Source organism: Coregonus clupeaformis, chromosome 12 (genome assembly GCF_020615455.1).
Source record: "Coregonus clupeaformis isolate EN_2021a chromosome 12, ASM2061545v1, whole genome shotgun sequence".
NCBI classification, from domain to species: domain Eukaryota; kingdom Metazoa; phylum Chordata; class Actinopteri; order Salmoniformes; family Salmonidae; genus Coregonus; species Coregonus clupeaformis.
In genome coordinates, this window is record NC_059203.1 from 59339607 (window position 1) to 59363411 (window position 23805).

The following is a 23805-nucleotide window of genomic DNA, read 5'->3' on the forward strand; positions in this document are numbered from 1 at the left end:
GACAGACAAATTGAGAAAAAGAAATCCAGAAAATCACATTGTAGGATTTTTTATGAATTTATTTGCAAATTATGGTGGAAAATAAGTATTTGGTCACCTACAAACATGCAAGATTTCTGGCTCTCACAGACCTGTAACTTCTTCTTTAAGAGGCTCCTCTGTCCTCCACTCGTTACCTGTATTAATGGCACCTGTTTGAACTTGTTATCAGTATAAAAGACACCTGTCCACAACCTAAAACAGTCACACTCCAAACTCCACTATGGCCAAGACCAAAGAGCTGTCAAAGGACACCAGAAACAAAATTGTAGACCTGCACCAGGCTGGGAAGACTGAATCTGCAATAGGTAAGCAGCTTGGTTTGAAGAAATCAACTGTGGGAGCAATTATTAGGAAATGGAAGACATACAAGACCACTGATAATCTCCCTCGATCTGGGGCTCCACGCAAGATCTCACCCCGTGGGGTCAAAATGATCACAAGAACAGTGAGCAAAAATCCCAGAACCACATGGGGGGACCTAGTGAATGACCTGCAGAGAGCTGGGACCAAAGTAACAAAGCCTACCATCAGTAACACACTACGCCGCCAGGGACTCAAATCCTGCAGTGCCAGACGTGTCCCCCTGCTTAAGCCAGTACATGTCCAGGCCTGTCTGAAGTTTGCTAGAGTGCATTTGGATGATCCAGAAGAGGATTGGAAGAATGTCATATGGTCAGATGAAACCAAAATATAACTTTTTGGTAAAAACTCAACTCGTCGTGTTTGGAGGACAAAGAATGCTGAGTTGCATCCAAAGAACACCATACCTACTGTGAAGCATGGGGGTGGAAACATCATGCTTTGGGGCTGTTTTTCTGCAAAGGGACCAGGACGACTGATCCGTGTAAAGGAAAGAATGAATGGGGCCATGTGTCGTGAGATTTTGAGTGAAAACCTCCTTCCATCAGCAAGGGCATTGAAGATGAAACGTGGCTGGGTCTTTCAGCATGACAATGATCCCAAACACACCGCCCGGGCAACGAAGGAGTGGCTTCGTAAGAAGCATTTCAAGGTCCTGGAGTGGCCTAGCCAGTCTCCAGATCTCAACCCCATAGAAAATCTTTGGAGGGAGTTGAAAGTCCGTGTTGCCCAGCGACAGCCCCAAAACATCACTGCTCTAGAGGAGATCTGCATGGAGGAATGGGCCAAAATACCAGCAACAGTGTGTGAAAACCTTGTGAAGACTTACAGAAAACGTTTGACCTGTGTCATTGCCAACAAAGGGTATATAACAAAGTATTGAGAAACTTTTGTTATTGACCAAATACTTATTTTCCACCATAATTTGCAAATAAATTCATTAAAAATCCTACAATGTGATTTTCTGGAGAAAAGAAATCTCATTTGGTCTGTCATAGTTGACGTGTACCTATGATGAAAATGACAGGCCTCTCTCATCTTTTTAAGTGGGAGAACTTGCACAATTGGTGGCTGACTAAATACTTTTTTTCCCCACTGTATGTACATAGGGCAGCAGTCCCTAAGGTACAGGGTAGAGTACCGGGTGGTAGCCGGCTAGTAACAGTGACTAAGTTCAGGGCAGGGTACTGGGCGGAGGCCGGCTAGTAGTGACTATTTAACAGTCTGATGGCCTGGAGATAGAAGATGGTAGCGGGGGGAACAGGCCATGGCTCGTGTCGCTGAGGTCCTTAATGATCTTTATAAAGGCAATTCACAATCCAATTCCAAACTTGCCTTGATGCCACAGGTAGGTGATGCCGTAGTCAGACGAGCTTCCAAAGCAACCACAGAACAGGGACTCCAAAGCTCCAATAGTGTAAAAACAAACATTTAACAAAAGGTAATTTCATAGGCTATATTCCATCGATGAACAAAGTCAAAGCGATCAGATTTAAACTGTAAACAAAAGATATAGACTAGTAGCAGCTTTCTTAGTTCCAAGTCGTAGTGTAACAGTAAAAAAAACAGTAAAGTACTACCATACCTGAGGCCTAGTAGACCCATACTGCAAAAAAACAGTAAGGTACTACCATACCTGAGGCCTAGTAGACCCATACTGCAAAAAAACAGTAAGGTACCACCATACCTGAGGCCTAGTAGACCCATACTGCAAAAAAACAGTAAGGTACCACCATACCTGAGGCCTAGTAGACCCATACTGCAAAAAAACAAAAAAGGGAAGGGGAACATGGGGGAAAAAGGGGTGTGTCCAGGAAAGGCTCCATAATCCTTTTAAATACCCATGATAATCATAATAGAAAACCCAAAACATGAGTTCATCAACCATACTCCATAATTCATAATGAAATATTTATACTTATATTCAATAATATAATTTTTCTAAATGGAGCAAAACAATAAATATAGCACAAAGGAAGAAAATGAGAATTTGGCTCCAACAATCTTCTTGGCCTTACTTTGACACAGGGTGCTGTAGATGTACTGTAGGGCCAACAGTGCGCCTCCGGTAATGGGTTGGGCTGACCGCACCACCCTCTGGAGAGCCATGCGGTTGCGGACGGTGCAATTGCCATACCAGGCGGTGATACAGCCCGACAGTATGCTCTCAATGGTGCATCTGTAGAAGTTTGTGAGGGTCTTAGGGGCCAAGCTGAAATTCTTCAGCCTCCTGAGGTTGTAGCGCCTTCTTCACCACATTGTCTTCAGCCTCTCCACTGCGACCCCGTCGATGTAGATGTGGGGTGTGCTTCCTCTGCTGTCTCCTGAAATCCACGGTTAGCTCCTTCATTTTGTTGACGTTGAGGGAGAGATATTTTCCTGTCATCACTCCGCCAAGGCCCTCACCTCCTCCCTGTAGGCTGTCTCGTCGTTGTTGGTAATCAGGTCTACCACTGTTGTGTCATCTGCAAACTTGATGATTGAGTTGGAGATGTGCGTGGCCATGCAGTCATGGGTGAACAGGGAGTACAGGAGGAGGCCCAGCACGCACCCTTGTGGGGCCCCCGTGTTGAGGATCAGCGTAGCGGAGGTGTTGTTGCCTACCTTCACCACCTGGGGTCGGCCCATCGGGAAGTCCAGGACCCAGTTGCACAGGGTGAGGTTCAGACCTAGGGCCCCAATCTTAGTGATGACCTTGGAGGGCACTATGGTGTTGAAGGCTGAGCTGTAGTCGATAAACAGCATTCTTACATAGGTATTCCTCTTGTCCAGATGGGATAGGGCAGTCTGCAGTGTAATGGTGAATGCGTCATCCGTGGATCTGTTGGGACGGTATGCAAATTGTAGTGGGTCTAGGGTGCCAGGTAAGGTGGAGGTGATATGATCCTTAACTAGCCTCTCAAAGCACTTCATGATGACAGAAGTGAGTGCTATGGGGCGATAGTCATTTAGTTCAGTTGCCTTCGCTTTCTTGGGTACAGGAACAATGGTGGACATCTTGAAGCAATTGGGTACAACAGACTGGGATAAGGAGAGATTGAACTGGTCTGCACATGCTCTGAGGACACGGCTTGGGATGCCGTCTGGGCCGGCAGCCTTGCGAGCGTTAACACGCTTACATTTCCTACTCACGTCGGCCACGGAGAACGAGAGCTCACAGTCCTCATGATCAGCGGTGGCCTGCGTCAGCGGCCAGGGGAACACAGTACACACATAAACACAGGCTGTCTGACTGACCCCTTTACTACTCACAATCAAACATGTACACCGCTTTGTGTTCATTGTGTGTTAGTTCAGAGATGAAAACAACATTGGAAAAAGCACGGAGGGTACATAAAAGAGGGGACAAACACAAGGGGAGGAGTGATGTGTTGTCTTATAAAACGTGTGTACTAGAGTGGTTTCAGACTGTCTTTATTGTATAATAATAATTTATTGCATTTACAAAGTGCCTTTCCTTCTAAGGTAGGTGCTAAAAGTGCTTTACATGGTAAGGGGGGAAACTCACATCTTCCACCACCAATGTGTAACACCCACTTGGGTGATGCATGGAAACCATTTTGTTCAAGAACACTCACCACACATCAGCTGTCATGGTGGAGAGGTGAGGCGTGATATATGCCAATCAGGAATCAGTGGGATGATTGGGAATTTGGCCAGGCACCCTACGCAGAGCAATGTCCCCTTCACTGCCCTGAGATCTCCTTAGACCAGAGGGAAGAGCCCTCTACTTGCCATCCAACACCACTTCCAGCAGCATCTGGTCTCCCATCCAGGGACTGACCAGGACCAACCCTGATTAGCTTTAGAGACAGGCCAGCAGTAGGATGCAGGGTGGTATGCTGCTGGCATATGCTATGGTATGGAAAGGTTAGTCTTAAAGATTAGTTGGAGCTCATGCATGTCTCTCTCTCTTTCACTCTAGGTCGTTTGGTGTGGTGCTGTGGGAGATGCTAACAGGAGAGGTGCCGTATAAAGATGTGGACTCCTCGGCCATCATCTGGGGAGTGGGCAACAACAGCCTGAACCTGCCCGTCCCAGAGACCTGCCCAGATGGATTCAAAATACTGCTGCGACAGTGCTGGTGAGATAGAGGAATGGGAGGGAGGTAGAGAGGTGGGAAGGGAGGGGGAAAGGGGTGGGAGGTAGAGAAATGGAGAGATGGATGAAGGGGAGGAGGAGGGAGGTGTGGAGGAAAGGCCATAAACATGGCAGTAACTGAGGAGGAGGTAAAACATTTTTAAGAGTAGCTTTCATGAAAAAACTGTTTTTTCATCGAAAACCAGATGTTTTAGGCTTAGTTATAGTAAAATATGTCAATTCTGGTCTTCATTTTGACAGTTTGTTGCAAAAGTGATATACACTACATGGCCAAAAGTAGGTGGATACCCTTTCAAATTAGTGGATTCAGCTATTTCAGCCACACCTGTTGCTGACAGGTGTATAAAATCGAGCACACAGCCATGCAATCTCCATAGACAAACACTGGCAGTAGAATGGCCCGTACTGAAGAGCTCAGTGACTTTCAACGTGGCATCGTCATAGGATGCCACCTTTCCAACAAGTCAGTTCATCAAATTTCTGCCCTGCTAGAGCTGACCCAGTCAACTGTAAGTGTTGTTATTGTGAAGTGGAAACGTCTAGGAGCAGCAACGGCTCAGCCGTGAAGTGATAGGCCGCACAAGTTCACAGAACGGGACCGCCGAGTGCTGAAACGCGTAGCGCGTAAAAATAATCAGTCCTCGGTTGCAATACTCACTACCGAGTTCCAAACTGCTTCTGGAAGTAACATCAGCATGATAACTATTCGTCGGGAGCTTCATGAAATGGGTTTCCATGGCCGAGCAGCCGCACACAAGCCTAAGGTCACCATGTGCAAGGCCAAGCGTCGGCTGGAGTGGTGTAAAGCTCGCAGCCATTGGACTCTGGAGCAGTGGAAACGCGTTCTCTGGAGTGATGAATCACGCTTCACCATCGGACGGACGAATCTGGGTTTGCTACCTTCAGGAGAATGCTACCTTCACCAATGCATAGTGCCAACTGTAAAGTTTGGTGGAGGAGAAATAATGGTCTGGGTGTCCACATACTTTTTGTTGGTCTTTCAGTTGTAAATCTAGCTCTTTTTGCCCGTAGCGGTTCAACTCTACCATTGAAATCGTGATGTAGAGGCACCTTGAGATGGTGCCTCTACGTCTGGGGTCAAAAACAGGTCGATTGCAAGCTACCTGCTTTTTAAATATTTTATTTACAATATTCATCCGATGTGCACACACATCTTTTTCTGAAAGTGAAAGCATACCTGTGAGAGGGGTGGTAGTAGTTGTAGGTTGTTATACAGTACCCATGACCAATCTGTGAGTAATTTGACCATTGGAAAAGAAAGCTACTGTGTAAATACTGCGGGTTGGATTGAATTGAGCCCCTAATCTTAATTCTCACAGTGATGATTGCACTTTTCTTCCCAACACAATACCGCAATAAATGTGAGTCCACAATATTTTTTTTGCACCCATGGGGCATTCGAATTGGCAATAGATGTCAGGAACTCGCTATATTACCACTGTGAGCTAACTATCCAGAGCCATATTTGCTTGTGACGCACATACGTTTATTATCAGAGCATGCCAGTGGACTTCTGGTATGTATGCTAGTAAGAAACTGTTGGGATCAGGTACAACTACATTTACCCACTCCCAAAATGTGTATTTATGAGCATTTCTCCCCACCCACAACTTCTCACCTGAATGCATTTTTTTATTTATTTGAAGTGGTTGTGCAAAGGCTGAAATTGGGGTTGATAGTTACCCTTTAAAGGTAGAAGTAGACATGTTCTAATGTTGTTGTTTTTTCTGGTCCCAGGAGCTGTAAGCCCAGGAACAGACCTTCGTTCCGTCAGATCCTCCTACATCTGGACATCGCTTCAGCTGACCTGCTGTCTACCCCACAGGAGACATACTTCAAATCTCAGGTAAAGTAGAGCCCAGTAGAGTACAGTAGATTACTGCTCTCTAACCCTAACCCCACAAGAGACATACTTAAAATCTCAGCTACAAGTAAATAGAACACTAGAATCGACATTGGCATTCCGGCAACATTACTACAGGATGGCCTTTTAGAAATTAAACTTTCATTGTACAGTTGAGTAAGTTAGCATTTTGTCCACAAGTGTACCCACATTTCTATTATATGTAAATAGTTTATGTTTAGTGAATGCCATAATATAGTTATTTTGTTAGATACTTCTCCCTATTAGCTGAAATCTCAAAGCCATTTGAGCTGTCGCGATAGCTGTTCGGTCCAAACAGATTCACAAATCATGGGAATTTGTGGGAATTTGTCAGGTTAGAGGCAAATTACCCACAAAACGTATTTGCTAGATTCATGTCGTTTTATTGGGATTCGCAGCTGTTGTTGGTAAGTAATGACTCTTCTGAAATAACTTACTCATCCTTTAAATGCCCACACCAGTAGAAATCTACTTTTTCAAGCTGAAAGACGATGGCCAGAGCTTACCCATGATGTTGCACAACGATTTAAGTCAATTAATCATCATTTTAGTCAACGTATGATATATTTGGGCTTGAAGTGACAAATCCTAACTGCCCACTTCTTGCAAATCCACGTCAATGTTGTGTCTTTTCCTATGAGATGAAATACAAATTATTTTTAGCCTACGTTTTGTTTCAGGGCTGGGTTTTATTTAAATTTTACCACCCACCAGCATGGTCTGATTGTTTTTATATTAATTAGAAACACCTGCAAAGTTATTCCTCTTCACGACTGAGCCAAACAGCCTTTCAATGTCCACTTGCTATTGCTCCTGCTTTATACAGCTACTTTGCACTCTATTTTGCACTCTATATCTATATATCAATCTGTCTATCTGTCTAAATCCATTTGTCTGTTTGTAGCTTTGTCCAAGTTTATCTGTCCACTTCTGTATCTGTTTGTCTGTTTGTAGCTTTATACGTTTGTCTGTCTGTCCATTTGTGCAATGCCCTGTGGCTACGGTGCGTGTAGGGTTTCCGGTTGAAACATCAAAGTCTGGGGTTTGTATGAGTTGCCCTCCCCATGTCTCCATCCTCATGTTTACCGCCAGTGGATCACTTTCCTCAGCTTGGTAGAGTCGGAAGAAACTGTACGTGTGTCAGTCTGCAATGCGCATATCACCTGGGTTTCCATTTTGAATTACTTGCCGGTGCAGCTGGGCTTTCAAATGAGGCTTTGACTCAATGAAGATGCTGTTCCGACCATCTACCCGGACGGCGAGACTGTAAGTAAAAGAGAGCTTCTCAGCTAGCTAGTTAGCTGATCAAATGTACATTCTAAACTTGCCTCTTCTACAATAGTTAGCTACATCATTACATGAAATGCTTACGTAATAAGCTAGCTAGCTAACGACGTTAGCTCAGCTGTGATAAATGTACGATATCAAAACATCCGAATGAAGTGAGTTCAGTTCAAGATAGCTAGCTAGCTACCAAACTATTTGGTTTAGGGCAAAACGTATCCAAAACTTTCGAGGTTACAATGTACATATATTTACAGGTTTCTAGCACAAGAGAGATTGCTCCCAGACAGACCCGCCACAGGTTTGTAATTTCTCTGCGAAAGCATCCCCACAAAGGAGGAGCAAGGGTGAGTTTATGACGCTCAAGTAGAAACTACAGTGGTGCTGATAACAACACATCAACAAGAATAATTAACTAGTTGGCTTGGCTATTCCCTTTGCCTCTCCCCACCTATTCAGATGTAATGTTACCTCATGTTACTGTTGTTACTGACATACTTGACATTCAGATGACTTCAAATACAGGCATACTGTGTAATGAAAAACATCTCTAAGCAGCAATATCAACACAAATCTCTATCTGAGGTAGGGTTCAGTGGAGCTGTGGAGAGTGTGAGAGGGACAGTCTGTCACGATCGTCAGGGAGAGACCAAGGCGCAGCGTTGCAGGTGAACATATTTATATTTATTTAATGATCACACGATCAAAACAACAAACGAAAAACGTGACGTCTATGGTTTAAACACAAACCAACACGAACAAGAAACCACAAACACAAAGTGAAAGACAGACAGTTAAATATGGCTCCCAATCAGAGACAACCAGCTGACACTCATTGCCTCTGATTGGGAGTCACTCAGGCCAACATAGATAGACAACGACTAGAACCTAAACAAAATAAACACCCTGGCTCAACATACGAGAGTCCCCAGAGCCAGGGCGTGACAGTACCCCCCCCCAAAGGCGCGGACTCCGACCGCGCCAACCAACCACAACAGGGGAGGGACCGGGTGGGCACTCCCGCCTCGGCGGCGGATCCGGCTCCGGACATGACCCAGGCACGGGTTGTGCTGGACTGACGACGCGCACCCCTGGCTTGGTGCGTGGAGGAGGAACGGGCCTTACCAGGCTGACGACGCACACCGTAGGCTTGGTGCGTGGAGCAGGGACAGGCCGGACTGGGCTGACGAAGCACACCACTGACTTGGTGCGGGGAGCAGGAACGGGCCGAGCCGGGCTGACAAAGCGCACCACTGCCTTGGTGCGGGGAGCAGGAATGGGCCGGACCGGGCTGACGAAGCGCACCCCTGACTTGGTGCGGGGAGCAGGAATGGGCCGGACCGGGCTGACGAAGCGCACCCCTGACTTGGTGCGGGGAGCAGGAATGGGCCGGACCGGGCTGACGACGCGCACCACTGACTTGGTGCGGGGAGCAGGAATGGGCCGGACCGGGCTGGCGACGCGCACCACTGACTTGGTGCGGGGAGCAGGAATGGGCCGGACCGGGCTGACGACGCGCACCACTGACTTGGTGCGGGGAGCAGGAACGGGCCGCGCCGGGCTGGCGAAACGCACCACTGACTTGGTGGGAGTGGCAGGAACAGGCCGGACCGTACTGGGAACACACACCACTGGCCCTACGTGGGGATCAGGAACAGGCCGGACCGGACTGGCAACACACGCCAGTACCTCTTGCCGTGCCTCTACAACCTCCTTCCCCCTGGTGACCAGTGACTCCCGTAACCTGGCGGCCTCCTCTGCCAACCCGCTGGACCGCTCTATCGCGGCCTCCTGCTGCCCCGACGTCGTGAGCCCCCCCAAAAAATTTTTCTGGGGGTCTCTCCTCCCCGTGGGCCAGGCCTCCATCGTTCTCGCCCAACTCTCGCTCCTCTGTCTCCAACTCCCGCCATTCAGCTCCTCAATGGGCTTGACCCAGTCGAAGCTCTTCCTCAACTGGTCCCAAGTCCACCCTCTCTGCTCCTCACTAGGCTTGACCCAGTCGAGGTTGCCACGGAGATCTGCTAGCGATGGCTCCTGGACACGCTGCTTGGTCTGGTTTTGTTGGTTTCTTCTGTCACGATCGTCAGGGAGAGACCAAGGCGCAGCGTTGCAGGTGAACATATTTATATTTATTTAATGATCACACGATCAAAACAACAAACGAAAAACGTGACGTCTATGGTTTAAACACAAACCAACACGAACAAGAAACCACAAACACAAAGTGAAAGACAGACAGTTAAATATGGCTCCCAATCAGAGACAACCAGCTGACACTCGTTGCCTCTGATTGGGAGTCACTCAGGCCAACATAGATAGACAACGACTAGAACCTAAACAAAATAAACACCCTGGCTCAACATACGAGAGTCCCCAGAGCCAGGGCGTGACACAGGCTGCACTCGGGTAGGGAAGGGCTTTGGGGGCAGACAGTTTGACTGGACTTGCCAATGGGAATGAGATAATTAACTGCCTAACTTCTGTAGCCTACAGTTCACCAGATTATCAAACGTGTCATTTTGCCTGTTTATCACCACAAAGAGTTGCATGTGGATGGCAATCCATGATTGGAGTATCACAGAGATACCAAAAAATCAGTCTTTCTACATAATTTACAGCCACCCAGTTCCAGCCAAAACAGAAGAGCGTGTCTTGCAATATAGCAAAACTGCTGTGCATGCCTGAAACCTCAGCTCCTTACATTCCAGTAAAAAGGCCAAGAGTGGACTATTCCAGCGATGACTCCAGTTATCACCCTGATGATGACACAAACACCATCTGTGATGGCGAACTGTAAGATGACACTGTAGTGAGCTTGTAATGTTATTTTTATGATTAGATGTGTTGTAGTACTGACCCATTTGATTAGTGAACTGTATTGCTGTGCCAAAATACTACATGTAGACTAATGTAGACAGGGAAAAAAGTGTACCTCATACCGGCAACTTTTTATCACTATTACAGAGTCCTTAACACACATGTTCACATGTTGAGGAATTACATTGTGTTCGAAGACTGTCTGCTGCAGCTTTTCCACTCCTGTCTGGTTTGCACCAGAACATACAACATCACAAAGCGGTTCAGAGGCACCCTCATCTCCATTGTCCAGATATGCCCTCAGTGCGACCACACTAAGACGTGGAAGAGTCAACCGTATGTGCCCTGCAGGCAACCTCTACCTGACTGCAGCTATTGCTTTCACCTCCTCTTCTTTTGCTCAGACAAACAAGATAAAGCAAAATATGTTGTAGTGTAATCTAAAACTTTTAATGTAAGTACATAATGCTGAACTACTTTTTGATGTGCTTTATTTCTGATCTAGAAGTGCAGACCATATCTGAATCGACTTTCTACAGCCATCAGAAAACGGTCCTGCTTCCAACCATATATTGGCAGTGGAAGTCAGAGCAGAGAGTCGTCCTCCAGAAGTCTGTCGGGGAACCTGTGGATCTTGGAGGGGATGAGAGCAGGCTCGCCTGGCCACGGTGCAAAATTTGGTTTGAAAAATGTTTTTGCATGCTGTCCACTATTGAATTCCATGTGGAGAAAGGCACACATGCCTGCATGTCCCACGCATATTTGACCATACGCGCGCATATACAAATGTCCACAATTGTCTTGTGTTGGACTGACATTGATTGTCACAGATCGACACCCCTAGATCCAGAAGTACCTGAGGGTGGAGAGGCCTTACATCAAGCTCAACTACGATGGGTGGCATGTGGCTAAATGTATGTAGTTGTTCAATTCTCATGTTTCAGAAAGTGTGGGTACTGTGGGGGGGAGGGACTGCACAGGCAAAAATGGTGTGTAATACTCTGCCTGTTATTTTGTATCTATTCAGCTGTGGGGGAAAGAGGAAGGAGAGAAACTGTGAGATGGTGAGCGGCTGGTGGAGGTCCATAATCAACCATTATGTACCGGTCGGCCTCAACATCAAAGTGTGGTGAGGAGATAGTGGCAAAGTGGACATCGGTAGCCAACCATATCCAGAGAGCATGGTGGCTCAGTTGGTAGAGCATGGAACTTGCAACGACAGCATTGTGGGTTCAATTCCCACAGGGGACCAGTACCAACAAAAAAAAAGTGTGTTCTAGTCCACTATAATTTTGCTCAGGGTTAGATTTCCCCATTGACTGGGGATTCATTGATATTTAAGTTATTATAGGGATGTCCAATCTCCCTATAATTAGAACCCTTCCTGTGCTCTAACATAGCATACTTTGCATTTACCTACCCATATATTTCAGCATCCATGTCCCCATGTTCATGCCTGTAAGCATTGCATACAGCCTGCAGGGCATATGGGTTGAGGCATACAGGGCAAAACCTGGGTGGTCAGTAGCATGCCACCAACACATTTCTGCACTTTGCCATCACCTGTACAGTGCATACATACACTACAGAGATCCTATTAAATGACTAATTCCTAATCCTATGGCATACACATTCTGCTACAGGACGACCATTGCTATTACTTTGTAGAACACTAGTTAGCCAACTAATAATGTTGTGTAGGTGCATGAACAGTGTACTCAAAGATTATTATAAACCCTTTACCCATTCATCTGTGTTGTGTGATGGTAGATATATCATTGAAAATAGGTTTATTGTGTGAACAACAAAATGTTCATAACAACCACTATTTGTAATTGATGTGTCTCTGTTATTTTTCCTTTCATGATTGATGACTATGTACTGAGAAGGAAATGCAATCAGCAACATAAGCTTCCTCCTCTACCTCTTTGCAGCACAGATTCTCACTGGCATTGGACCCAAGAACACGCATTTGGAGTAACACAGACGGCGAAGTCTTCCCTAAATGCTTATGACAAACCATCTCTAGAACCAGCCATAGCCAGTGTTATGGCTAATCTTTTGAACACTAGCCTTAGCCTAAAGATGGAATGTGTTTTTGTTTATCGTTGCCTAGTTATGAGGTCATCACTAGAGCATCATGAGTAGGTCAAGTTCACTCTGAGGTATCTGGACGTACCAGTACCGCCACAGAGTTTCTAAACCTAGAGGTGCTTACGCTTGCGAAACAGACCAAGCAGACAAGGCCGGGGTTTGGAGTTTGAGAAGTCAATGAGAGAAGTGAAAAATGATTCCTTGGTTGTTAATTTTCTTGAAATCTAAAGGCACAACCTAGATTCGAGCCAATGTCTCAAATAGTTGAACATGTTATTACTCCAACCTTGTGACATTGACAAAAACTACTTTATATCGAAGGAGTGCCTTTGAATTGACGGCCTGCACATTCACAGTTCGGCGTGAGACGAACGTTAGGCCCGATGGCTTGTTTCTTTGCAGTAGCTTATCAAGCCAACATCGCCTGGCAACGCCTACAAGTGTAATCAGGGATTTCTATTGGAGAAGCAGTTTCTGCCTATCTTCATACTGTACTGTCTTTGGTACCACTGTACCAAAGGAGCATCTGTATGTGAATAAACCACCAGACTTTGGCAAGTGAAGTTACAACGTGTGTTTATCTTTATGCACATCTACATGGTGTCAAAAGCGACACTCTACAAGCTAATACTTCTTGCTGCTGTCACAAGAAAAATACACCGAACAAAAATATAAATGCAACATGTAAAGTGTTGGTCCCATGTTTCATGAGCTGAAATAAAATATCCCAGAAATGTTCCATAGGTTATTTCTCTCAAATGTTGTGCACAAAATTGGTTTACATCCCTGTTAGTGAGCATTTCTCCTTTAACAAAATAATCCATCCATCTGACAGGTGTAGCATATCTAGAAGCTGATTAAATAACATGATCATTACACAGGTGCACCTTGTGCTGGGGACAATAAAAGGCCACTCTAAAATATGCCGTTTTGTCACACAACACAATGCCACAGAAGTGTCACAAGTTTTGAGGGAGCGTGCAATTGGCATGCTGACTGCAGGAATGTCCACCAGAGCTATTGCCAGAGAATTGAATGGTAATTTCTCTACCATAAGCTTCATCCAACGTCATTCTAGAGAATTTGGCAGTAAGTGCAACCAGACTCACAACCGCAGACCGCGTGTAACCACGCCAGCCCAGGACCTCCACATCCGGCTTCTTCACCTGTGGGATCGTCTGAGACCAGCTACCCGGACAGCTGATAAAACTATGGGTTTGCACAACCGAAGGATTTCTGCGCAAACTGTCAGAAACCGTCTCAGGGAAGCTCATCTGAATGCTCGTCGTCCTCAACCTGACTGCAGTTCGGCGTAGTAACCCACTTCAGTGGGCAAATACTTCCTATTTGGTGTTAGTCGTTTAAGTTTACACTGAAAGCGTTTTTCCATTCTGAAAATGTGTGTGTACAATACCGGTCAAAAGTTTTAGATCACCTACTCATTCAAGGGTTTTTCTTTATTTTTTACTATTTTCTACATTTTAGAATAATAGTGAAGACATCAACACTATGAAATAACACATATGGAATCATGTAGTAACCAGAAAAGTGAATATGTTTTATATTTGAGATTCTTCAAATAGCGACCCTTTGCCTTGATGACAGCTTTGCACACTCTTGACATTCTCTCAACCAGCTTCATGAGGTAGTCACCTGGAATGCATTTCAATTAACAGATGTGTCTTTTTAAAAGTTAATTTGTGGAATTTATTTCCTTCTTAATGCGTTTGAGCCAATCAGTTGTGTTGTGACAAGGTATGGGGAGTATACAGAAGATAGACCTGTTTGGTAAAAGACCAAGTCCATATTATGGCAAGAACAGCTCAAATAAGCAAAGAGAAATGACAGTCCATCATTACTTTAAGACATGAAGGTCAGTCAATCCGGAAAATGTAAAGAACTCCTTCAAGTGCAGTCGCAAAAACCATCAAGCGCTATGATGAGACTGGCTCTCATGAGGAACGCCACAGGAATGGAAGACCCAGAGTTACCTCTGCTGCAGAGGATAAGTTCATTAGAGTTACCAGCCTCAGAAATTGCAACCCAAATAAATGCTTCAAAGAGTTAAAGTAACAGACACATCACAACATCAACTGTTCAGAGGAGACTTTGTGAATCAGGCCTTCATGGTCGAATTGCTGCAAGAAATCACTACTAAAGGACACCAATATGTCAAGGCGTCAGTGTATGCGGTAGACGAAGTCAGGCGCAGGACACAGAGCTAATCGAAAAAGCATACTTTACTCGTAGGTAAATGAATGAATCAAAACCTCCACGCAGGGAGGAACAAACCCGCACACTAACGACCACCAAAACATGAACAAACACGCACAACACACAGTGTGAGACAGAGGGTTAAATAGGGAAGACATAACTACATGATGGGAAACAGGTGTGACCAATGAAAACAAAACAAGTTGAACCTAGACACATGGATCGGTAGTAGCTAGTACTCCGGAGACGACGAACGCCGAAGCCTGCCCGAGCAAGGAGGAGGGGCAGCCTCGGCTGAATTCGTGACACAATAAGAAGAAGAGACTTGCTTGGGCCAAGAAACACGAGCAATGGACATTAGATCGGTGGAAATGTGTCCTTTGGTCTGGAGTCTAAATTGGAGATTTCTGGTTCCAACCGCCGTGGCTTTGTGAGACGTGGTGTGGGTGAACGGATGATCTCCGCATGTATATTTCCCACCTTAAAGCATGGAGGAGGAGGTGTTATAGTGTGGGGGAGCTTTGCTGGTGACACTGTCTGTGATTTATTTAGAATTCAAGGCACACTTAACCAGCATGGCTACCACAGCATTCTGCAGTGATACGCCATCCCATCTGGTTTGGGCTTAGTGGGACTATCATTCGTTTTTTCAACAGGACAATGACCCAACACACCTCCAGGCTGTGTAAGGGCTATTTTACCAAGAAGGAGAGTGATGGAGTGCTGCATCAGATGATCTGGCTTCCACAATCACCCGACCTCAACCCAATTGAGATGGTTTGGGATGAGTCGGACTGCAGAGTGAAGGAAAAGCAGCCAACAAGTGCTCAGCATATGTGGGAACTCCTTCAAGACTGTTGGAAAAGCATTCCAGGTGAAGCTGGTTGAGAGAATGCCAAGAGTGTGCAAAGCTGTCATCAAGGCAGAGGGTGGCTATTTAAAGAATCTCAAATATAAAATATATTTTGATTTGTTTAACACTTTTTTGGTTACTACATGATTCCATATGTGTTATTTCATAGTTTTGATGTCTTCACTATTATTCTACAATGTAGAAAATAGTAAAAATAAAGAAAAACCTTTGAATAAGTAGGTGTTCTAAAACTTTTGACCGGTAGTGTGTATATATATATATATATATATATACAGTACATTCAGAAAGTTTTCAGACCCCTTGACTTTTTCCACATTTTATTATGTTACAGCCTTATTCTAAAATTGATTAAATTGTTTTTTTTTGTCATCAATCTACACACAATACCCCATAATGACAAAGCAAAAACAGGGTTTTTTTTAATAAAAAACTGAAATATCACATTTACAAAAGTATTCAGACCCTTTACTCAGTATTTTGTGGTCCTCTGTAGCTCAATTGGTAGAGCATGGCGCTTGTAACGCCAGGGTAGTGGGTTCGATCCCCGGGACCACCCATACGTAAAAATGTATGCACGCATGACTAAGTCGCTTTGGATAAAAGCGTCTGCTAAATGGCATATTATTATTATTATTATTTTGTTGAAGCATCTTTGGCAGCGATTATAGCCTCGAGTCTTCTTGGGTATGACGCTACAAGCTTGGTAAAGGAGATGATTGTGGACTACAGGAAAAATAAGAGGACCGAGCACGCCCCCATTCTCATCGACGGGGCTGTAGTGGAGCAGGTTGAGAGCTTCAAGTTCCTTGGTGTCCACATCCCCAACAAACGAACATGGTCCAAGCACACCAAGACAGTCGTGAAGAGGGCACGACAAAACCTATTCCCCCTAAGGAGACTGAAAATATTTGGCATGGGTCCTCAGATCCTCAAAAGGTTCTACAGCTGCACCATCGAGAGCATCCTGACTGGTTGTATCACTGCCTGGTATGGCAACTGCTCGGCCTCCGACCGCAAGGCACTAAAGAGGGTAGTGCGTATGCCCCAGTACATCACTGGGGCCGAGCTTCCTGCCATCCAGGACCTCTATATCAGGTCAGAGGAAGGCCCTAAAAATTGTCAAAGACTCCAGCCACCCTAGTAATAGACTGTTCTCTCTGCTACCCCACGGCAAGCGATACCGGAGCGCCAAGTCTAGGTCCAAGAGGCTTCTAAACAGCTTCTACCCACAAGCCATCAGACTCCTGAACATCTAATCAAATGGCTACCCAGACTATTTGCATTGCATCATTTGATTTGGGGTCTTTCTCCCATTCTTCTCTGCAGATCCTCTCAAGCTCTGAGAGGTTGGATGGGGAGCGTTGCTGCACAGCTATTTTCAGGTCTCTCCAGAGATGTTAGGTCGGGTTCAAGTCCGGGCTCTGGCTGGGCCACTCAAGGACATTCAGTGACTTCCCCCGAAGCCACTCCTGCGTTGTCTTGGCTGTGTGCTTAGAGTTGTTGTCCTGTTGGAAGGTGAACCTTCGCCCCAGTCTGAGGTTTTCATCACGTATCTCTCTGTACTTTGCTCTGTTCATCTCACCCTCGATCCTGACTAGTCTCCCAGTCCCTGCTGCTGAAAAACATCCCCACAGCATGATGCTGCCACCACCATGCTTCACTGTAGGGATGGTGCCATGTTTCCTCCAGACGTGTCACTTGACATTCAGGCAAAAGAGTTCAACCTTGGTTTCATCAGACCAGAGAATCTTGTTTCTCATGGCGGGCTGTCATGTGCATTTTACTGAGGAGTGGCTTCCGTCTGGCCACTCTACCATAAAGGCCTGATTGGTGGAGTGCTGAAGAGATGGTTGTCCTTCTGGAAGGTTCTCCCATCTCCAGAGAGGAACTCTGGAGCTCTGTCAGAGTGACTATCGGGTTCTTGGTCACCTCCATGACCAAGGCCCTTCTCCCCCGATTGCTCAGTTTGGCCAGGTGGCCAGCTCTAGGAAGATTATTGGTGTTTCCAAACTTCTTCCATTTAAGAATGATGGAGGCCACTGTGTTCTTGGGGACCTTCAATGCTGCAGAAATGTTTTGGTACCCTTCCCCAGATCTGTGCCTCGACACAATCCTGTCTCAGAGCTCTACGGACAATTCCTTTGACCTCTTGGCTTGGTTTTTGCTCTGATATGCACTGTTAACTGTGAGACCTTATATAGACAGGTGTGTGCCCTTCCAAATCTTGTCCAATCAATTGAATTTGTCACAGGTGGACTCCAATCAAGCTGTAGAAACATCTCAAGGATGATCAATGTAAACAGGACGCAACTGAGCTCAATTTAAAGTCTCATAGCAAAGGGTCTGAATACTTATGTAAATATGGTATTTATGTTTTTTTATTTTCAATACATTTGCACAGATTTATAAAAACCTGTTTTCGCTTCGTCATTACGGGGTATTGTGTGTAGATTGATGAGGGAAAAATATAATTTAATCCATTTTAGAATAAGGCTGTAACGTAACATAATGTGGGAAAGGTCAAGGGTTATAAATACTTTCCGAACGCACTGTATATTCAAATAATAATTATACTTTTTTGTAATGCACCAACCCACAGTTTGGAAACCACTGCTCTACTGTACCCATAGAGATACACTGTTAACTGTGAGACCTTATATAGACAGGTGTGTGCCCTTCCAAATATTGTCCAATCAATTGAATTTGTCACAGGTGGACTCCAATCAAGCTGTAGAAACATCTCAAGGATGATCAATGTAAACAGGACGCTTATGTCATAAACCTTAAACCAGAGGGCAATGTCGCCCGTATTTCGATATAATTCCTGTCTTACAGCAGAAATGCTTATTTTAGTTCAGCCACCGAAGAATGATGGGGGCTACTAATAGATATGCCTGAATTGGGGGTGTGCACACATATCATTGTTGGGAATTCCACTTGGAGTGGAGAGAAACAACAACAAATAGGGAGGAGAGGGCACTGACACTGATAGCTAGCTGATATGGAGGGCACCATAGAATTAGGACATTGAATACTATTTAGAATGGACATGAACCTTCTTATGATGGGACACAAGTCAGCCATTTTGGTCAGGGTGTTGGTGATAAGATATTGTGTAAAATAATGAATTTGAAGAATATATCTGCACTGTATGTTTGTTAGCTAGCTAGCCAGACAGTTTTAGAGGAATTAGTCCATTGATTGTTCTAATTAACTGCCAATATGACAACATTCCATTCAAACAATGCAGTAAAGCCACAGCTATACAATGGCTGAAATCAGTTGATGATAGGACTTAGACAAGTTGTTAATGCAACAAGTACTGATATTGTATCATATAATAGCACTCACAGCTTTCCGAGAAAACACAAATGTTGACATTTATGGTCTGTGTACATGGGCCTACATTTTAGAGGCTATTATTTATACAGAAAATGTTTTTCAAACCCATATAAACTGTATTTATAATTACATGACAATATTTGAGCTTGACAATAATTATATTGCACAATTTCTGATATCACATGCCTTACTTTTATTTTCCTGCATAAGTAAAATCAGGATTATGCATCTACTGCCATTAATTCCAATTAGACTGGTTTGAATTTTCCCTGACCATTATGGCTGCCATTTTCACCCCATTCTGTTACTTTGAGGATTGATGACATAGCCCTTCTTGTAATTTAATAGGATCTATATGGAGGGCACTGACAGCTAGCTAGCTTTCTAGCTAGTAATGTTATCTCTTATTTTCGTCAAAGACGAAAAGATCAATGCGTTTGAGTCCTTATGCCATAGCTAATCTCCGATTGTTTTAATGGGGACAAGAGGCAGGGAGGAGAGGCAGGGAGGAGAAGAAGGGAAGCGGGGAGGAGAGATGGAGAGGAGGGGCAGGGGAGAAGAGGCAGGGAGGAGGGGAGAGGAGGAAAGGCAGTGAGAAGAGGGGGGGTGGGAGGAGGGGTGGAGAGGCAGGGAGAAGAGACAGGGAGGAGAGAAAGGGAGGAGGGGATGGGAGGAGAAGCAAGGAGGAGGGGAGGAGAGGCGGGGAGGAGGGGCAGGTTAGGGGGGGAGAGGAGAGGCAGGAAGGATGGGAGGGAGGGAGGAGGAGGCAGGCAAGAGGGGAGGAAAGGCAGAGAGAAGGGGAGAAGATGAGAGGCAGGGAGGGACATAGAGGAATGAGGGATGGCTGCATTAGCTTAATAACAAGAGCCACACACACACACACACACACACACACACAGAGGGACCGTGATGGACGGACATGCACGCGAGCACACACACACACTCACTCACTTTCTCTCTCTCGCTCTCTCTCCTTAAAACCTTTCTGTCCTTGTAAAAACAGACAGACAGCAGCTAGAGGGACAGGTCAGAATGATACACAGGCAGGAAAATGTCCACTGTGTCCTTTCAGAATGTTTTCACTGTTTACTGAGCACAGTTGAGATGCTCTGTGCCATGGATTGTTGTATTGACTGACACATGGTATGTCTATGCTGCTGTCTGTCTGACTGTTATGACTGAGATACTATGGTCTGTGTTGCTGAGTTTTAACTGACACATGGTCTGTTGCTGTGTCTGTTGTGCAGGCGGAGTGGCGAGAGGAGGTGAAGCAGCACTTTGAAAAGATCAAGTCTGAGGGGACGTGTATACACAGATTGGACGAGGAGATGATCATACGACGCAAAGAGGAGCTCAGGTACAGGGAGAGTATTATGGATGGATGAATGAATATTTGAGTGAGTGAGTGAGTGAGTGAGTGAGTGAGTGAGTGAGTGAGTGAGTGAGTGAGTGAGTGAGTGAGTGAGTGAGTGAGTGAGTGAGTGAGTGAGTGAGTAGGCAAGGGAATGAACATACAGTAATAATCCTACAATAGATACATACAGTGGGGGAAAAAAGTATTTAGTCAGCCACCAATTGTGCAAGTTCTCCCACTTAAAAAGATGAGAGAGGCCTGTAATTTTCATCATAGGTACACGTCAACTATGACAGACAAATTGAGAGAGAAATAAATCCAGAAAATCACATTGTAGGATTTTCAATGAATTTATTTGCAAATTATGGTGGAAAATAAGTATTTGGTCACCTACAAACAAACAAGATTTCTGGCTCTCACAGACCTGTAACTTCTTCTTTCAGAGGCTCCTCTGTCCTCCACTCGTTACCTGTATTAATGGCACCTGTTTGAACTTGTTATCAGTATAAAAGTCACCTGTCCACAACCTCAAACAGTCACACTCCAAACTCCACTATGGCCAAGACCAAAGAGCTGTCAAAGGACACCAGAAACAAAATTGTAGACCTGCACCAGGCTGGGAAGACTGAATCAGCAATAGGTAAGCAGCTTGGTTTGAAGAAATCAACTGTGGGAGCAATTATTAGGAAATGGAAGACATACAAGACCACTGATAATCTCCCTCGATCTGGGGCTCCACGCAAGATCTCACCCCGTGGGTTCAAAATGATCACAAGAACGGTGAGCAAAAATCCCAGAACCACACGGGTGGACCTAGTGAATGTCCTGCAGAGAGCTGGGACCAAAGTAACAAAGCCTACCATCAGTAACACACTACGCCGCCAGGGACTCAAATCCTGCAGTGCCAGACGTGTCCCCCTGCTTAAGCCAGTACATGTCCAGGCCCGTCTGAAGTTTGCTAGAGTGCATTTGGATGATCCAGAAGAGGATTGGGAGAATGTCATATGGTCAGATGAAACCAAAATAGAACTTTTTGGTAAAAACTCAACTCGTCGTGTTTGGAGGACAAAGAATGCTGAGTTGCATCCAAAGAACACCATACCTACTGTGAAGCATGGGGGTGGAAACATCATGCTTTGGGGCTGTTTTTTCTGCAAAGGGACCAGGACGACTGATCCGTGTAAAGGAAAGAATGAATGGGGCCATGTATCGTGAGATTTTGAGTGAAAACCTCCTTCCATCAGCAAGGGCATTGAAGATGAAACGTGGCTGGGTCTTTCAGCATGACAATGATCCCAAACACACCGCCCGGGCAACGAAGGAGTGGCTTCGTAAGAAGCATTTCAAGGTCCTGGAGTGGCCTAGCCAGTCTCCAGATCTCAACCCCATAGAAAATCTTTGGAGAGAGTTGAAAGTCTGTGTTGCCCAGCGACAGCCCCAAAACATCACTGCTCTAGAGGAGATCTGCATGGAGGAATGGGCCAAAATACCAGCAACAATGTGTGAAAACCTTGTGAAGACTTACAGAAAACGTTTGACCTGTGTCATTGCCAACAAAGGGTATATAACAAAGTATTGAGAAACTTTTATTATTGACCAAATACTTATTTTCCACCATAATTTGCAAATAAATTCATAAAAAATCCTACAATGTGATTTTCTGGAAAGATAATTCTCATTTTGTCTGTCATAGTTGACGTGTACCTATGATGAAAATTACAGGCCTCTCTAATCTTTTTAAGTGGGAGAACTTGCACAATTGGTGGCTGACTAAATACTTTTTTTCCCCACTGTACATACAAACATACATACATAGCTACATACATACATTGCTACATACATAAATACATACATACATACATACATACATACATACATACATACATATAGTGCATTCGCAAAGTATTCAGAACTTTTGACTTTTTCCACATTTTGTTACATTACAGCCTTATTCTCAAATTGATTAAATAAATATTTTTCCTCATCAATCTACACACAATACCCCATAATGACAAAGCGAAAACAGGTTTTTAACATTTTAGCAAATGTATTAAAAATGAAAAACTGAAATACCTTATTTACATAAGTATTCAGACCCTTTGCTACGAGACTCATAATTGAGCTCAGGTGCATCCTGTTTCCATTGATCATCCTTGAGATGTTTCTACAGCTTGATTGGAGTCCACCTGTGGTAAATTCAATTGATTGGACAGTATTTGGAAGGGCACACACCTGTATATATAAGGTCTCACAGTTAACAGTTCATATCAGAGCAAAAACCAAGCCATGAGGTCGAAGGAATTGTCCGTAGAGCTCCGAGAGAGGATTGTGTCGAGGCACAGATCTGGGGAAGGGTACCAAAACATTTCTGCAGCATTGAAGGTCCCCAAGAACACAGTAGCCTCCATCATTCTTAAATGGAATAAGTTTGGAAACACCAAGACTCTTCCAAACTGAGCAATCGGGGGAGAAGGGCCTTGGTCAGGGAAGTGACCAAGAACCCGATGGTCACTCTGACAGAGCTCCAGAATACCTCTGTGGAGATGGGGGAACCTTCCAGAAGGACAACCATCTCTGCAGCACTCCAGGCATAAGCCACTCCTCAGTAAAAGGAACATGACAGCCCGCTTCGAGTTTGCCAATGAGCACTTAAAGGACTCTCAGACCATGAGAAACAAGATTCTCTGGTCAGATGAAACCAAAATTGAACTCTTTGGCCTAAATGCTAAGCGTCACGTCTGGAGGAAACCTGGCACCATCCCTACGGTGAAGCATGGTGGTGGTAGCATCATACTGTGGGGATGTTTTTCAGTGGCAGGATCTGGGAGACTAGTCAGAATCGAGGGAGAGATCCTTGATGAAAACCTGCTCCAGAGCGCTCAGGACCTCAGACTGGGGCAAAGGTTCACCTTCCAACAGGACAACGACCCTAAGTACACAGCTAAGACAATGCAGGAGTGGCTTCCGGACAAGTCTCTGAATGTCCTTGAGTGGCCCAGCCAGAGCCCGGACTTGAACCAGATCGAACATCTCTGAAGATACCTGAAAATAGCTGTGCAGCAACGCTCCCCATCCAATCTGACAGAGCTTGAGAGGATCTTCAGAGAAGAATGTGAGAAACTCCCCAAATACAGGTGTGCCAAGCTTGTAGCGTCATACCTAAGAAGACTCGAGGCTGTAATCGCTGCCAAAGGTGGTTCAACAAAGTACTGAGTAAAGGATCTGAATACTTATGTAAATGTAATATTTCAGTTTTTAGCAAAAAGTTCTAAAAACCTGTTTTTGCTTCGTCATTATGGGGTATTGTGTGCAGATTGATGAATCAATTTTAGAATAAGGCTGTAACCTACCAAAATGTGGAAAAAGTCAAGGGATCTGAATACTTTCCGAAGTCACCGTAGATACATACATACATAC

At 44.9% G+C, this 23805-nt stretch overlaps 1 protein-coding gene and 1 long non-coding RNA gene across 5 annotated transcripts in view; both read left to right on the forward strand.

Moving 5' to 3' along the window:
• The window catches only part of LOC121578310 (mitogen-activated protein kinase kinase kinase 12-like), a 64673-nt gene that overhangs the window by 29192 nt on the left and 11676 nt on the right, over nucleotides 1–23805 (forward strand). For all 3 annotated transcript variants that reach the window (XM_041892600.2, XM_041892602.2, XM_041892601.2), the window contains exons 6-8: nucleotides 4328–4486; nucleotides 6262–6370; nucleotides 20282–20391. In XM_041892600.2, coding sequence (XP_041748534.2) covers nucleotides 4328–4486; nucleotides 6262–6370; nucleotides 20282–20391 — 378 coding nt within the window. The remainder of the gene's footprint in view (nucleotides 1–4327; nucleotides 4487–6261; nucleotides 6371–20281; nucleotides 20392–23805) is intronic.
• Nucleotides 6377–13298, forward strand: LOC121578312. 2 transcript variants are annotated; one of them, XR_006002758.1, is made up of 5 exons: nucleotides 6377–8361; nucleotides 11016–11190; nucleotides 11341–11424; nucleotides 11538–11639; nucleotides 12445–13298. It is a non-coding gene; the product is annotated as an uncharacterized LOC121578312 (long non-coding RNA). The 2 variants fall into 2 exon arrangements; XR_006002759.1 differs by having other exon boundaries at nucleotides 12450–13298.